At 38.8% G+C, this 16,306-nt stretch overlaps 1 protein-coding gene across 1 annotated transcript in view; it reads left to right on the plus strand.

Annotated features, from left to right (window-relative positions):
* The first annotated feature begins 775 nt into the window (after positions 1 to 775).
* Positions 776 to 16,306, plus strand: part of MAP3K19 (mitogen-activated protein kinase kinase kinase 19) — a 33,340-nt gene continuing 17,809 nt past the window's right edge. The window contains exons 1-3 of the mRNA XM_081815488.1: positions 776 to 815; positions 2,292 to 2,407; positions 11,319 to 11,441. Of these exons, the coding sequence (XP_081671614.1) occupies positions 776 to 815; positions 2,292 to 2,407; positions 11,319 to 11,441 (279 nt within the window). The remainder of the gene's footprint in view (positions 816 to 2,291; positions 2,408 to 11,318; positions 11,442 to 16,306) is intronic.

Here is a 16,306-nt window from a genome sequence, read left to right on the forward strand (position 1 = left end):
TCACGCACGTCCTACCTTCCAGAAAGTGGTTGCTTTTCTGTTCAGAGAGTTGCTGCTATTCTTTTCTTCGATCTCCTGTTGAGTTCGTAGGTGTTCAGAATGGTTTGATCCCTATCTAGCTGAATTCCTGGGACCAGACAAAGTTTAGGTCTCCTACTCCTCCGCCGTCTTGTTCCTCCATGGTCCAAATTCCTGAAAGTGTTCAGTATGGTCAGGGACGCATCACGTAAGTCAGGAGAGAAAGAGCTTTTTGTGAGCTTGAAAGGGGACAAGGGACATACCATGGTCCTTAAATGCTAGATAGGATTTGGAAGAAAGAGAGGGGCACCTGAGTGGCTCAGTTGGTTGGGCGTCCAACTCTTGGTTTCTGCTCAGGTCCTGATCTTATGGGTTGTGGGATAGAACTCCACCTCAGGCTCCTTGCTTGGTGGGGCGTCTGCTTGAAAGAGTCTCTCCCTCTTCCCCTGCTTGCTTGGATTCTCTCTCTCTCTCAAAATAAATAAATAAATCCTTAAAAAAAGGATTTGGAAGGAAGAGAAAAAGACACAAGGTTTAATATAGGTGGGGAGAAAGAGTCTGAGCAAAGACACAGAAATAGTCAGAGAGAAAAGTAAAATGAAAAAAGTTCCACTGAGCAACATGAGACCTTGTGAAAGCTGCTTGGCTTTCTTGTCTGATTGGCTTTTATTTGAAGCTTCTAGTCAGGGAACAAGGCTATCCCTAGTAAGGTTTCATGATAGAGGTGAGACCTAATCTGGTCCATCATTGAGAAACGATGGGATCTGATTTGGTGGAGCAGAGGCATCATGGTGTAAGTGAGCCTCGCTTATCCGAGGGGCAAACAAGAGACTAGAAAGTTTGTGTTGGGGAACAGGAATACATAGTCAGATCAGATACCTAAAGAAACTGGGTCCATTGAAGACTGATTGAATGCAGATTTTTTTTTTTGATAAATAGAGTCACTAAAGAATTTTAAGCCAGGGAATGATGAAAGCCATGTTTTAGGAAAATTAAACTGTTGTTATTGTGTAGAATGGATTCGAAGGAAGGGACTCATAGCAGGGAGCTCTATTAAGAGACTGTGGAAGTGCCTGTGTGTGATGACAAGGACCAGAAAAGAGTCCTGGGCTTGGTGTGGGACTGTGCCTGACATGTGCTGGGTGCGGTGAGCCCAAGAGCTGTTGCAAAAGAAGAACTGACGGAACTTAGTGATGTAAAGCCGACAGAGACAAAAGTCGAGAGAGTTCAATCAAATATGATTCCAAAGTTTCAGCCCTGGGAAGGGGGGAGATGGAAAGACAATCAGCAAAAGAGAAGACCACTCTGGTTTGGTGAGGATATTGAAGGTAATGGGTTCCAAAGCATTGCATTTGTTGGAACCTTGGGACTTCCAAGTAACGATATTCTGTAGGACAGCGCTGTGGGAAGGGATGATTTGGTATGTTCGTTTGGGAGGTCACTACAAAAAGGAGATTGTGAGGACCTGGAAGTGGGTAAGACCACTGGAGGATTGCAAGGGGCTGAGCCCAGGAGGCATACCCACAGTTAGAGAGTGGTGTGCACATAGCGACGCAGGGCAGTGAGAGAAGAGGCAACTGGGAGAGAGTTGCTAGAAGCAAGGAGTGGGAAAATGCCAACTTGGAAAAGAGGTTGCAAAGCAGATGTGGTAAGGAAGTGTGAAGTTTCAATGACAGGATAGTTTCAATGACAGAAGATAGATTGCAAGGAGTAAGGAAGGAAAATTTGGTAAAGAAATGGAGGATCTGAGCAGAGACAAATCTTGTGCAATTTTGTATCAGTTACAAAATAAATGGAAGAGCCATCGAAATAGGAAGAAGTTTTCATCGAAGAACCTGCCCTTATTTGAAGAAGTCACAATAGCAGGAGGGGGATGCATATGAGAGCAGTCCCAGGAACTAAGGGGGAGTTCACCTTTTGGTGTTCAGAACTCTGCCAATTTAATGTGGCTTCAAGTGCTAGACATAAAATGTGCCTGGTCTTGATAACTATAGAACAAATGTAATTTCCAAACCCATTGTTAGGGGTTTCACTTGGCAACTTTGCCTAACTTTTGTTTTTTAAACAAACAAAAACCCATCCATTTTGTGGACTCTTATACTCACAACCTTCCTGTGAAAATTATTGCCTGAAGTTTCATCAGGATCCCAGACCACTATTTTAGGAAAATCTTGGACAAAATGGAACTGGTTTTAGAACCAAGAGCTAGATCTTTCTATGAAATTGATAGAGATGAGTCTTATTACAACACATTATTCTGTTTCTTTTGGCAGAAAGACATGCTGAATCATTGCTTGACATTTGTCATGATACAAACTCTTCTCCAACTGATATGATGACAGTTACTACAAACCAAAATATAATCTTACGAAGCATCAGCAGCAGTGAGGTAAGATGTTCTCTTTAAAGAAACTAACAAAAAATGGATAACCTACTCCATCTACAACTTCATTTGTATTGCTTGAATATTTTATAACAGTCACATATTACAATTATATTTTTAATCACAAAGTAATTGAAAGCACAATTAATAAGACAGTGTTCCACAAATTTAATCTCACAGCAGTAATTAACTAACCAACTCGGAGTCTTGAGCATTGTGTGTGTGTGTGTGTGTGTGTGTACATCTAATACACAGAATATTGAACCCATACTAAATAATAAAATATAGCTTGTGTTTATGTGTGTTAATGTGGAAAAAGAGAAGACCATTAATCTGATCATTTCAAATCCATCAGAGGATACCATAAAGAAGGTGCCTCTTCCTGGCCCCAGTCACAATCCCCCTAGCCCCCCTGCCCCGTCATGATGAATGACTCCACAAAAAGTCCCTCACAGGTCAGTAACAGTACTAGTAACAAATAGTGTAATCCATAGAAAACTGTGAACTGATACACGGTATATACAACAAACTGGTAACAGTGGTTGCCTACTGGGAGAGAATTGGAGATGAACTGTGCACTGTGTACTCATTTGTACCTTTTCAATTTTTATAAAAATTAACATAGCCCAGACAGTTAAAAATATTGCTACCCTATATTTTTTTGGTAAGAAAATATGGCCACAAATTGTTTATTTTTAAAAGTTAATGGGGGGGGGGTGCCTGGGTGGCTCAGTTGGTTAAGCATCTGCCTTCAGCTCAGGTCATGATCCCGGGGTCCTGGGATGGAGACCCGTGTTGGGTTCCCTGCTCAGCAGGGAGCCTACTTCTCCTTTTCCCTCTGCTGCTCCCCCTGCTTGTGCTCTCTCGCTCTTTCTGTCAAATAAATAAATAAAATCTTTATTTAAAAAAAGTTAATGAGGTATGGACTATAATATTTATCAACAAGGACTTTTGGAGATGGTGGAGTAAAGACTTTTCAGTCCCTTTCTCCTCCAAAAAATCATCCCAAAACAACAAAGAAAACAAAAACCAAAAATTTAATTTGAAAAAATTTCTTGGGGCGCCTGGGTGGCTCAGTTGGTTAAGTGTCGCCTACAGTTCAGGTCATGATCCCAGGGTCCTGGGATTGAGCCCCGTGTAGGGCTCCCTGCTCAGTGGGGAGTTTGCTTCTCCCTCCTCCTCTGCCCCCACCCTGCTTGTTTTCTCTCTGTCTCTCAAATAAATAAATAAAATCTTTAAAAAAAAAACAAACGTTCTTGTTTTGAAATAATTATAGATTCATAGGAACTTATAAAAATAGTACAAAGACGTCCTGTGTAAACTTCACCAGCTTCCCCCAATGGGAACTATTATCATAACTATAGCAGATTGTCAAAACTGGGAAGTTGATATTGACACATTACAATTAACTAAACTACAGACCTTGCTTGGATTTCACTAGAATTCGCATACATTCCTTTTTCTTTCTTTCTCTGTGCGTGTCTGAGTATACAAGTCTGTGACTTTTAAAAAAAATTTTATTTATTTATTTATTTTAGAGAGAGAGTCCCCATGCTGAGTGGGGAGCCCCACGGGGGCTGATCCCATAACCCAGAGACCATGACCTGAGGCGAAACTAAGACTCGGTCACCCAACCAATTGAACCACCGAGGCGCCCCTGGTTCTGTGACATTTCATCCCTTGAATCACCAGAATCAAAATATGAAACTGTCACCACAAGGGAATCCCTCTCCTACTTCCCTCTTTATAGCCACACCCTCTTCCTTTCCCTAACCCCTGGCAACCACTGATCTGTATACCATCTCCATAATTTTGTCATTTTGAGAATGTCATATAAATGGGATTATCATACATAAAAACTTTTGAGATTGGCTTTTTCTACTCAGCATAATGCTCCTGAGATAGATCCAAGTTGTATCAAGTCTCTTTACATTGCTAAGTAGTATTCTATGGCACAAATATTCACAGTTTACTTAATCATTCACCTGTTGAGAGACATTTAGGTTGTTTCCAGCTTGGGGCTATTATATATAAAGCAGCTATGAGCAATTGTGTATAGATTTCTGTACAAACATAAATTTTCATTTCTCTAGGATACATGTCCAGGAATCCATTTACTGGGTTATATGGTAAATGTATGTGTAACTTTTAAAAAAACTGTCAATTTTTCAGAGTGGCTTTATCATTTTATATTCTCACCAGCAATGAATGAGATGTCCAGTTTTTCTGTACCCTGGCCAGCATTTAGCACTATCAGTATTTTTTTTTTAAACTGTCTTAATAGATGTATGGTGGTCTCTCATTGTGGTTTTAATTTGCATTTCCCTAATGACTGATGTTGAACATTTTTTCATGGGTTTATTATTCCCCATTAGCATAAATTATTCAAACTTTTATCCATTTTCTGATTGGATTGTTTGTTTTCTTATTGTTGGGTTTAGAGAATTCCTTATATGTTCTGGATATGTGATTTGCAAATATTTTCTACTAGTCAATAGGAAGAACTGGCTTGTTATTTTCACCTTTGTAACATGGCTTTCATCAAACAAAAGTTTTTCATTTTGATGAAAACCAATTTATCTATTTCTTATGGGTCTGAATTCTCATGTTATATCTAAGAATTCTTTTACTTGATCTGGGTCCTGGTTACACAAATGCTCAGTTTATAAAAATTTACAAGTCTATGCACTTTTCTGAATGCATGCTACACTTAAATTGAAAGTAATGCCAAGGGGAGGGGTATGCTTTCAAATATCTGAGAAAAGAATTGTTTTCAACCTCAGATTCTATATCCAAACTATAAGTCAAGTATTAGAGTTGAATAAAGACATTTTTCAGACATACAAACACTCAAGCACTTTACTTCTCAAATACCTTTTAAGGAAGCTACTATGTGCCCTATTAAATCAAAGGAATAGAGGGGCAGCTGGCTGCTCAGTTAGTAGAGCATGTGACTCTGGAAACAGGTTGTAAACTCAAGCCCCATGTTGTGTATTGAGATTACCTAAAATAAATAAATAAATAAAATCTTTTTTAAAAATTAAGGGAATAGATAAAAATAAAGAAGGAAAATTGGACCCATGATGCAGGCAATCTGGAATCTAACACAAGAGAGAGAGAATCATTGGTATAATGGAGAAGGCAAGTTCCAGGGCGTCAGCCATGTATCCGGTCTAGGGAACAAAGAGCTGAGATAATTTGGGGTGGGGGAGGGGAGAAGAGCAGGATAATGGAGATTTCCAGGAAGGAAATGGAACTAATATATCATCTGATATATTTAGCCAAGTGGAGAAATCACTGGAGGTTGGAAAGATTTAGGCATTAAAAAATATATAAGAAAATGAGTAAAACAAAATAGAAATAAAAATGGGGTGTAAGAGTATGAAATTGTCTACTGTAATAAAAAATCAGTAGGTAATATTTCATTTTCGTGACTTAGAAGATAGCAGAACAATAGTATTATCTAGAGATCTGGAAGAAAATACCAAAAGAAACAATTAAAAGACTGGAAGTGGTTATCTCAGAGAGAAAGGGTGGGGAAGGAAAATGATGACTTTTTTGTTATAAGTTTTTTACCATTATTTGACTTTTTAAAAATATGCAAGTTTGATAAACATTGAAATTAATTAAAAATTAAAATATAGAAATGGTTAGGACATCTGGCTGGCTCAATTGGTAGAGCATGCAACTCTTGATCTTAGGGTCGTGAGTTTGAGCCCCACATTGGGTGTAGAGATTACTTAAAAATAAAATCTTTAGGGGTGCCTGGCTGCTTCAGTTGGTCAAGCCTCTGCTTTCAGCTCAGGTCATGGTCCTGGAATCAAGCCCCACATCGAGCTCCCAGCTCAGGAGGGAGTCTGCCTCTCCCTCTCCCTCTGCTCCTCCCCCTGCTTGTGCTCTCTCTCTCTCTCTCACTCACTCTCTCAAATAAATAAAATCTTAAAAAAAATAAAATCTTTAAAAATATATGTATAGAAATGTTTAAATCAGGACTCCTTTGGGGCATGGGATGGGATGAGGTAGAATGGAAATGTGTATTTTTTAGTACTATTATTACTATTTTTTAATATTAAAGAACAGCATAGGGGTGTCTGGCTGGCTCAGTTGGTAGAGCACACGACTCTTGATCTCGGGGTTGTGAGTTCAAGCCCCACGGTGGGTGTACTTAAAATCTTTAAAAAATAAAAAAACCCAGCTTATTTAATACTATTGGAATATTTTCCTGGGTGCCTTTATAACTTTTTAGAACAGGTTAAGAACCAAAAACCAAACCAAAGTTGCTTTGGTACACTGGTCCTCCACAGGGGGTGATGTTGCATTTGGCAACATTTGGAGACATTTTTGGTGTCACAACGGGTGGAGGTGCCACTGGCCTCTAGGGGGTAGCGGTAGGGGCTGCTAGAGTGCGTAGGATCTCACCCGCAATGGCGAGGTACCCAGCCCCAAAGGTCAGTGGTGGTGAGGCCAAGCGACCCTGCCAAGCAGCAGGTTTTATCACAACATTGAAGGTTGTCTTGGTTTTGGTTACTAATATTACATAGTAATTGAAATAAAATACCTAGAGACCAATCTTTAAAGCGATGGTCATACATTAGAAATTGATACACAAAAACACACTTACTTTTCATTTTTTATGGTATGTTTAAGTAATTTTCTTTTGTAAAAGGACTAAACACCCCTTTACAGCCGTACATTTTTTCCCCATGCAATTTAAAAACGTTTATTGAGCCTTTACTCTATATTTTTCTTATTATGATTGAAATAACTTTGAACTCATTTCTGAGGGAGAAATAGACTCTGACTATTGAACTTGCCTTTTCTCTCTCATGCTTTCTCTCGGGTTTAAATGGTAAAACCCAAGGTCATCCTTCACTTCTGTTCTTTGAATGAAAGCTTGTTTTTCTTTATGGCTGTCTGCAATAGGTTTTTCTAGTTTACAAATAATAGGCAGCTGCCTTGCTTCTGGGATTGTCCTCTGGGAGGCTTTACAGCCTCTCCCAATCTCCTTTCATTTAAGGAGAATCTTCCTTCCCAATTTAATTACATATGATTTCTCTGCCTCTTTTCTCTTCTGTATGTTTGGGATTCTGTTGTTTGCAGATTAGAATGCTGTACTCTTTTTCTAGTCTAGTGTTATCTCCTGCATCATTGTCAGTGGTTTATGAAATCCATTTATGTTGGGGCTGTGCTGTTCTAATATTTTCTCTCCTTCACTCATGACTGAGTGTCATTTCAGTTGTCCTCCTTGTGGCACCCAAGTACATCTTAAAGTCTTTCATATTTAGCATTCTAAAGGAAATTAGAAAATCCGGAGCTGTTTCTGTTTTAGAGTCTTCATTTACACGATAAACTTCAACGTGTATATTATTCCCTACATCCTTTTTGTGTATGTGTGATGTTTATGGTTTTCAGTTTATTCTATGGAAGAAATTGTTGTCAGGTACTTACAGGTATCACATGTCTTTTATTTTTTTCCTGTACAAAACTTACAAATGGGCTTTAATATCCTTTCTCTTAATTTTGCTTACTGTTATTGATTCTTTTCTTTATGGTCCTTTTTTAAAAGATTTTATTTATTTATTTGAGAGAGAGAGAGAAAGAGAATGAGCAGGGAGGAGGGGCAGGGAGAGAGGGACAAGCAGACTCCCCGCTGAGCAGGGAGCCTGATGGGGGGCTCAATCCCAGGATCCTGAGATCATGACCTGAGCCAGAGGCAGACCAACTGAGCCTTCTGGTTCTTTTTGAGATTCTTTATTTCAAAAGTTTCATGGTAGCAAGAAAGCAGAGGGTTTAAGAGCTTTGGAACCAGAATTCAGAGTCTGAGTGTGATTCCTGGCTCTACCATAGGGTAGCTACATGATCTTGATTAACCTCTCTGGGCCTGTGTGTAAAAAGAAAACAATAGTTCTTACCTTTAGAGTTGGTGTGAGGATTAAATTAGTTAATATGTGTAAGTTGTATAGAGGAGTGTCTAACCCTATATATGTAAATGCTAGTCATCCTCATGGATTTTTGTAGGTGGGTGTGCACACACTCTGCGTCTTTCAGCTTTTCCAAAAGGACCAACTAATAAATGAACTGAGCAGCTGAGACTGATCACAGCTCATTAATTAACATAGACATCTGATGTGAGAACCAGTTGCATATTAAGACTTCCATATGAAGACTGCTATTTTCCAAAGCTTAGCATAAAAATTTCATTGAATCACTGTAATTATATGAAATTGTAGAAATATATTTTGAGGTCTCATAGAGTGTTCCAGAGTAAGGATCCAAAAAAACTATATATATATATATATATATATAAAGGAAAAATTCAGTGGTTAATAAACATGTGAAACTATCTCTAAATTTTTTTACTAATCAAAGTATGTACATTCAAAGAACAATAAGATGACCCGTTCCATATATTACATCACTAAAAATGAAAAGTGATGATAATTGATAATGGAGAAGCTGTAGCAAAACACCCTCATGCACTGCTGGTAGAGTGTAACTGTAAACTTTGCTTCTAAAGTAATGTGTGAGGGCACCTCGATGTCTCAGTCGGTTAAGCATCTGCCTTTGGCTCAAGTCATGATCCCAGGGTCCTGGGATCGAGCCCCGTATCGGGCTCCTTGCTCAGAGAAGAGTCTGCTGCTCCCTCTCCCACCCCCCTGCTTGTGTTCCTGTTCTCACTCTCTCTCTCTGTCAAATAAATAAACAAAATCTTTAAGAAAATTTTAAAAAGTAATGTGTATAAAACAACTTAAAAATGTTCATACTCTTTTGATTAATAATTCCATATCTAGAAATTTACTCTGAAGAAATAATACAAAATTGGGGTATTCGTTGCAAGGATGTTCATAGCACTATGTGTAATAATGAAGAATTAAAAACTGCCTAATAAGCATTATGGGCTTATATGGTAAGACTCATGGGGTTAACTAAACATTGTTATGACCCTCTGATAGATATTTGTTGAGGGAAAGAATTTACAATTACATTAAAATAATGTTTACTTAGTAAATTGCTATGTAATTTGTACTTGTCTTCAGTGAAAAAGCTGGATAAAACAATGTATGATGCAACTATATTTTATAAATACTTTGGAAAAAGACTAAGGAAATATTATTTCTATGTTAACAGTGTTTGCTTTTTATTTGTACGATGATAGTTTTTTTTCTATTGCATTTTTAAAGATTTTTTTTTTTTAAGATTTTTATTTATTTATTTGACAGAGAGAGAGATAGCGAGAGCAGGAACACAAGCAGGGGGAGTGGGAGAGGGAGAAGCAGGCTTCCCGCTGAGCAGGGAGCCCGATGTGGGACTCGATCCCAGGACCCTGGGATCATGACCTGAGCCGAAGGCAGATGCTTAACGACTGAGCCACCCAGGCGCCCAAAGATTTTTTTTTTTATTTCTATATATTCTAAAAAGAGTTCCCTGCTCCCCCTTTGTAAATGAATGGGGAGGAGAAGAAATTTGCCACATAGTGGTAGAATTTTTGAAATGCAGAGAAGAGCAAGCAGTGAAATTCACTACCGTCTAGTATCAGGGTGAACCCGCCCAGGTCTCTTATTTGCCATTGACAACCGGGATAGTCTGAGACAGGGTACCTAACCTTTGCCAGGAGATAGAAAATGCTTTAAAAGTAGGTACTGCAGGGGTGCTTGGGTGACTCAGGCATTAAGTGTCTGCCTTTGGCTCAGGTTATGATCCCAGGGTCCTGGGATCAAGCCCCGCATCAGGTTCCCTGCTCAGCAGGGAGCCTGCTTCTCCCTCTCCCACTCCCCTCTGCTTGTGTTCCCTCTCTTGCTGTGTCTCTGTCAAATAAATAAATAAAATCTTAAAAAAAAAAAAGCAGGTACTGTTGCGTAATAGATATGACTATGAAGTTATTATGATTCAATACCTAAAACATTTTAATGGCAGTGTAAATAAAGGACTTTACTTTTAGTATTTTCTGTGATAGTTAAAATGAACAAAGTGGGAAAGATTCCCAAGCTCGACTGGGAATGAATGAATGACATAACAGAGGCTTTGTGATAGCCTGCCCACCTATGTGACAGGCATCTGTGTTTAGGGCAAAGACTTTTTATCCAACAGTTCCCTTAAATAGGTAGCTCACCCAGATAATAGAAACCAGAGAGCTAATTGTAACTTACTGGTTATGAGGTGATATTTTAACTACTACTTGCATCTATCACTGTTCTAGACATTAAATAGGGCAAAATCACTGGCAGCAACAACTCCTAAGGAAGGACCCTATCAACAGCAATGAATTCTAATAAGAAAACACTTCTTATTTAGGGAGTTAGGATTACTTTTCATAAATCGAGTTGGCTTTCAACCATCGTTCTTAGCATAATGATTACTTTCTAGAAAGGAGGTTTTTCCTTCCTTGAGAGGTTGCATGCCATGATTAGATCAGAAAGCTGTCATAGTGAAAACTTTAATCAGCTTTGCTGCCTCCTTTCAGTCTAGAGATATCTGTAGCTTCCATATGGGGCAGGGATTTCCATCCTCACCAAATGTAAATGATGCCCCAGGGAGGCATTATGGAAAAAATCATGTTCCTTTGGGGCTGTTCACTGCTGTGGCCAAAGGATTCTTTCCAGTTTCCCACCCAGATGGAATTTGTGGCAGCTTAACAGCCTGGATGCTGATGTGATAAAAAGTATAAGATATTGAATTTCTATGTGTCTATGTGATTTCAGCTTTGATCTTCATTTTTGATTGTGCAATTAATCATGTCCACGTCTGTCTGAGCCTGGTGCTCTAGGAGGAGATACTTTTCCCATTATTTTAGTCCTAAATACATTCTCCAATTTAAAAGGAATCCACAGTGTGAAACTTTAGCTTAGAAAAATCTATATTCATTCTGTCAACAAAGTAGTACATTGAATAACTGAGTTGCTATTTCATGATATTGCAGGAGTTTGACCAGGATGAGGACTGCAGTCATTCCATATTGGTTAGTGAAGGAGGAGATCCAAGTGGTGATGGACAAGATTGGCAACCCAGGACAGAAGGTATCTGGCTTCTGTCCTTGATGTGTTCACAAAGATAACACTGATTATTTGGCTCCCCCCCACCCCCCCACCCCAGTTTCAATAGTGCTCGGTAGAGAACTTTAAAAACACAGAAAAGCACAAAGGTCAAGAAAACACGCTCACAGTCCTATTCTTTGGTCCTTTTCTCAGTCAGAGTCTTGGCCACTTGCCGGTCAAAATGGCCATCTCTCTTATGTCTCTCTCTTGACTCACTCCACTCCAGCTCAGCCGGCCATCCTCTCCCCCTTTCCTTTTTGTCTGATAACATCTCTCCCCCCATTTCTTTCCTCTCAGAATCTTCCGTCAGCTTCAGGGATCTGTTTTCTTCCAGAACCAAGCATTTCTCCATCAGCTGTTATCCCAGAGCTTCTCTCTTCAGAAAAAGATGGGGGGCTGAACAAGGCACTAAAGCCCCAAGTCTCAGTCTTTTGTTCCGTGAGGACATAAGTCTGGAATTTTCCAGAACAACACCCATTCCAAATATGTTATCTTGTCATTTGCCTGAGTGGCTTTGCATTTAATAGACCACAAGGTATTTGCAGATTCTCACTTTCAGAAAATAGTCTCCACAGCGATCCCAATGATCTGCTCACCTACAAATTCATTAAATTAAATGTTTATTCACACTGCTACTGTTTCTCTTCGGCAATTTTCTGGCTTCCATTTCTAACTCTCCAGGGAGGCTGTCCTCTTGGATTCTTTTCTCTGCAACCCAGTGAACCTCCCCAAACACTGCAGCGCTGTCCCAACCACATAGACACATAGAAATTCAATATCTTATACTTTTTATCTCCTTTGGCCCATTATGCGATGCTGCCCTCTCCTGGGGAGCTCCTGCCTGTCTCAAACTCACTTGGACTCTCCTTTCTCCAGGCTGAGGGCGGAGAATAATTTAGTAACATTTGAAATAATGAACACCATGAAACCTCAAAAACCTAATTAAAATGAAAAAATCCTGGCCCTCTTCCAAACACCCCTTGTGGGCTGACTTTGACTTTCGAACACTTCAAAGCAGAGTTCTCAGAACAATTGTGTCCCAAGTACCCTCCAGGAGCCTAGATAATTTGCTTATTCTACTCAATTTGGAGATGACTTGCCATTTGAGGTGCAGTTAATTCTTTTGAAATAATTTATAATTTTTATAATTTTAAAATACACCGACTTTTCTTATAGGAGCCATAACACTTGGGTAGGTAACCTCCCCGCTAAGCTCTTGCTTAAAATTTGAACTTTTATAAGGGGTTCCAAATTTGAAAGAAGCAGTTATGTTTCTGATACATTTTCTTCTCATAGTTATTAGTCTATAGTAGTTACTCTTTTAAGTCGTAAGTCTGAAATAACAACGTTTGGGGCACTACTGTGCGTTGTATTCATCTTAAGTATCAATATATCTCTTTAACCCCCATTTATGTGTTTCTAACATACTCGAGGCTGTTGATGTTTAAGTGCTGGAACACCTTATACTTTCTGCATATGCCATATGAGTATCCTGATGTAGATATACACATTTAATCATTTAGTTTATCTCTGCGTGTTCACTGTATTCTATTCAAAAGGGAGCATCACTAAAATATATATAAACTCTATAATGTTTAGATCACACCCACAGACTTTAACAGCTAAATATTCCTGCAGCATGCATTGGCTTAATTATAGGCTTTTATAGATGGTAATTTATAAAATACAATTTATGGCTCCCCTAAAAAAAATCCCTCATCCTTTTCCTTAGTATAAAAATCTTCTTGCGCTCATCAATCAGCTACGTTCCTAGAACGATTATTAGATGCAAACCTTGAAGACTACATTGAGCATGGAAAATTACTCTCTTCATAAATGGAATAAGAACTTATTTCCTAAAATTACTGGGCTTAAAATTTTTTTTTTAAGATTTTATTTATTTATTTAACAGAGAGCGACACAGCAAGAGAGGGAACACAAACAGGGGGAGTGGGAGAGGGAGAAGCAGGCTTCCCGCGGAGCAGGGAGCCTGATGCGGGGCTCGATCCCAGGACCCTGGGATCATGACCTGAGCCGAAGGCAGACGCTTAACGACTGAGCCACCCAGGCACCCCTGGGCTTAAAATTTTTTTAATGCAGTGTATCCATCAGGATTCTTAGTTGCAGATAACAGAATCTACTTTTAATTGAGTTAGCAGTGAAGGAAGTTTTAAAAAAATATTAGAAAGTTCACAGACCATTGAAAAGCCAAAGGAGAAGAACAGACTCTAGGTTCGATGTCAGGAAGAATTCTTGTAACCACATCTCAAAACTGGCTACTCACCTCCACATCACGCTGCTCTGCCCCAGCCAGGAAGTTGCTCCCATATCATTCTTGGAAACTCATCCATCTGCTAACAAGCACATCAGCAAAAACAATGACGGCATCTTAAATTTTTTCATAACTCATGTGAATCTGTCTCTCAAGTTGGCTTTCTGAACTCTAGTGGCAAAGGAGACAGGAAAATGTAGTTTAAAAAAAAAAATCTGTGTTGAGATTCATGATTTAGGAAATTATAAAAATGTGGAGAAGGTGTCAAAATATTTTGAACTTTAATGCCCATCAATTTAAACAGAACAAGCAGAAAACACAGGAAAGAAAGACGCTTCTGGAGACAATAATTTTTCATCACTGAATGAATTAGACTCGGCCAATTTTCAGTTTTCATTTTAATAATGGCTGAACATTAGCAATTTAATGATCATTTTCCCACTTTGAATATCAGTTTCACTTCTTTTGTGAAATTACATTTCTGGCTGTATTTAAATGTTGCCTCTTAGTTTCTCCCTGCAGTAACATTTTCTGGTGGGGTTACCTTATCTCTTCTTAAGTGGAAGGATACACAGGAGCAAGTGTTTTACTTCTACATGTGACAATGCATCTTTTCTGGCCCACTGGGTAGGTTCAGAGGCTCCCACAACCATTCATGCTATTCGAGAGACAAAACGGAGAACATTTGTATGTTCCCAGCTGATTTCAGAGTCAGTACCTTCTATAATCTTTTCCCCCCCTATTTGGGATCAACAATTAGGATGGGGCCATTAGTTCTTAACAATTTCCACAAAGGTAGGTATTTCTTATTCTTGCTTATTCTATCTTTGTTTCTTGGTTTGAAAAAAGAAATCAACCAATTAACAAACTAGTGAACACATTAAATTTGCTTAAAAACATTCTGGGTTTATGAGTTCTCAATAACTGTAAAAGTAGTCATTCTTAAGAACATGTTCACATGAATACACTCTGCACAGTTTTCGAACTTCCACAGCAAAGCACTAATTGCACTTAGCCTTTGTAGAGAATAGCCTTTTCACTGATGGTTTAGTTATTAGGAATGCATGCTGATTGGTTTTTCTTACTTTAACGTGTCAGCTAGGTTTTGCACTCAGAGATGACGACAAAAATGTTATGAAAGACATCCATCTCCCTTCCAAGTATGAGAGTGGCCCTGAGCATGTCACACAACCTCGTGGTTACCAGTTTCTTTGTCTATAACATGAAGGGCTTGCATCCGATGAGCTCTAAGTTCCTTCTGGCTCTGTAATTCCAAGCCTCTCATTTTGTGCTGATAAATAGTGTGGTGGTAGGATCTTTGAAAAATTTTTAAGAATATATTGACCATCCAAGGGAAAACCTCATTTTTAGAGAAGTGCTCGTTGCTATTTTATTAGAAAACATGCACTCATGTCGTCATATTTGGAAAACATCCGGAAAACCAAATTATTATTATTATTATTATTCAGTAACTTTCCCAAGGTCATCCATGAAGAACAGAGGAGGGATGTAGGTCCAGATCAGTCTGATTCATACCTTCCTTTAATCTTCTCTGCTCTACTTCTTTCCTAGCATTCCATCAGTGGGGCTGATTAAAACCATAGCTCCTCTAGACATAGGGAGACTCACTAAATGGTCCTGAGAAATACACAGATAGGGCTGAATCCTGGGACAAGCACTGGGTTGTTCTAGAAGGATACGCCTCTGTGTTCCCACAACACCATTTGTATACTTCTATCACAGTGTTTAACTTGATACACTCTTGGCTTTCTTATTTGCTGTCTTTACACAGTTGCACCTTGTTTATTTCTGTATCTTCAGCATAAAAAGTTAGGCTTGGCATCCACTTAACAAAAGTTTGTTGAATGGAAAAACATGAATACGTGGACAACCCTTAAAGTAGCATGGTTCACACTAGTTTTTTAATGTAAATTTAACATGTTATATTGTAAGCAAGCATTGATTCTGCAAGTTGGAACTTTCTGTCTTAAGGGTTATACTGGAAATCATTCCATGGAATCAGATAGGATTTGACCAAAATTCATACACAAGTGAGTTCCTAGGGGGCAAGAAAAGTGATCTCATTTAAAGTTCACAATGGTTGTGTGAAGTCGGTGTCATTAGTTGCACTTTACAGAAGGAGGCCTTGTTTTCTCCATCCAGGGAGAAAGCATTGCTCATCATAAAACTTTATTTTATACCTGGAAAGTTTTGTTACGTACTTTTTTTGCTCATGCATCTGTCATTTTTATGTCTTCTTTGGAGAAATGTCTGCTCATGTCTTCTGCCTATTTTTTATTTATTTTTATTTTTTTAAAAAGATTTTATTTATTTATTTGACAGAGAGACACAGCGAGAAAGGGAACACAAGCAGGGGGAGTGGGAGAGGGAGAAGCAGGCTTCCCGCCGAGCAGGGAGCCCGATGCAGGACTCGATCCCAGGACCCTGAGATCATGACTTGAGCCGAAGGCAGACGCTTTTTTTTTTTTTTTTAATTTTATTATGTTACGTTAGTCATCATACAATACATCATTAGTTTTTGATGTAGTGATCCACGATCCATTGTTTTCGTATAACACCCAATGCTCCATGCAGTACCTG

Source organism: Leptonychotes weddellii, chromosome 3 (assembly GCF_054177405.1).
Source record: "Leptonychotes weddellii isolate Sample4059 chromosome 3, ASM5417740v2, whole genome shotgun sequence".
NCBI lineage: Eukaryota > Metazoa > Chordata > Mammalia > Carnivora > Phocidae > Leptonychotes > Leptonychotes weddellii.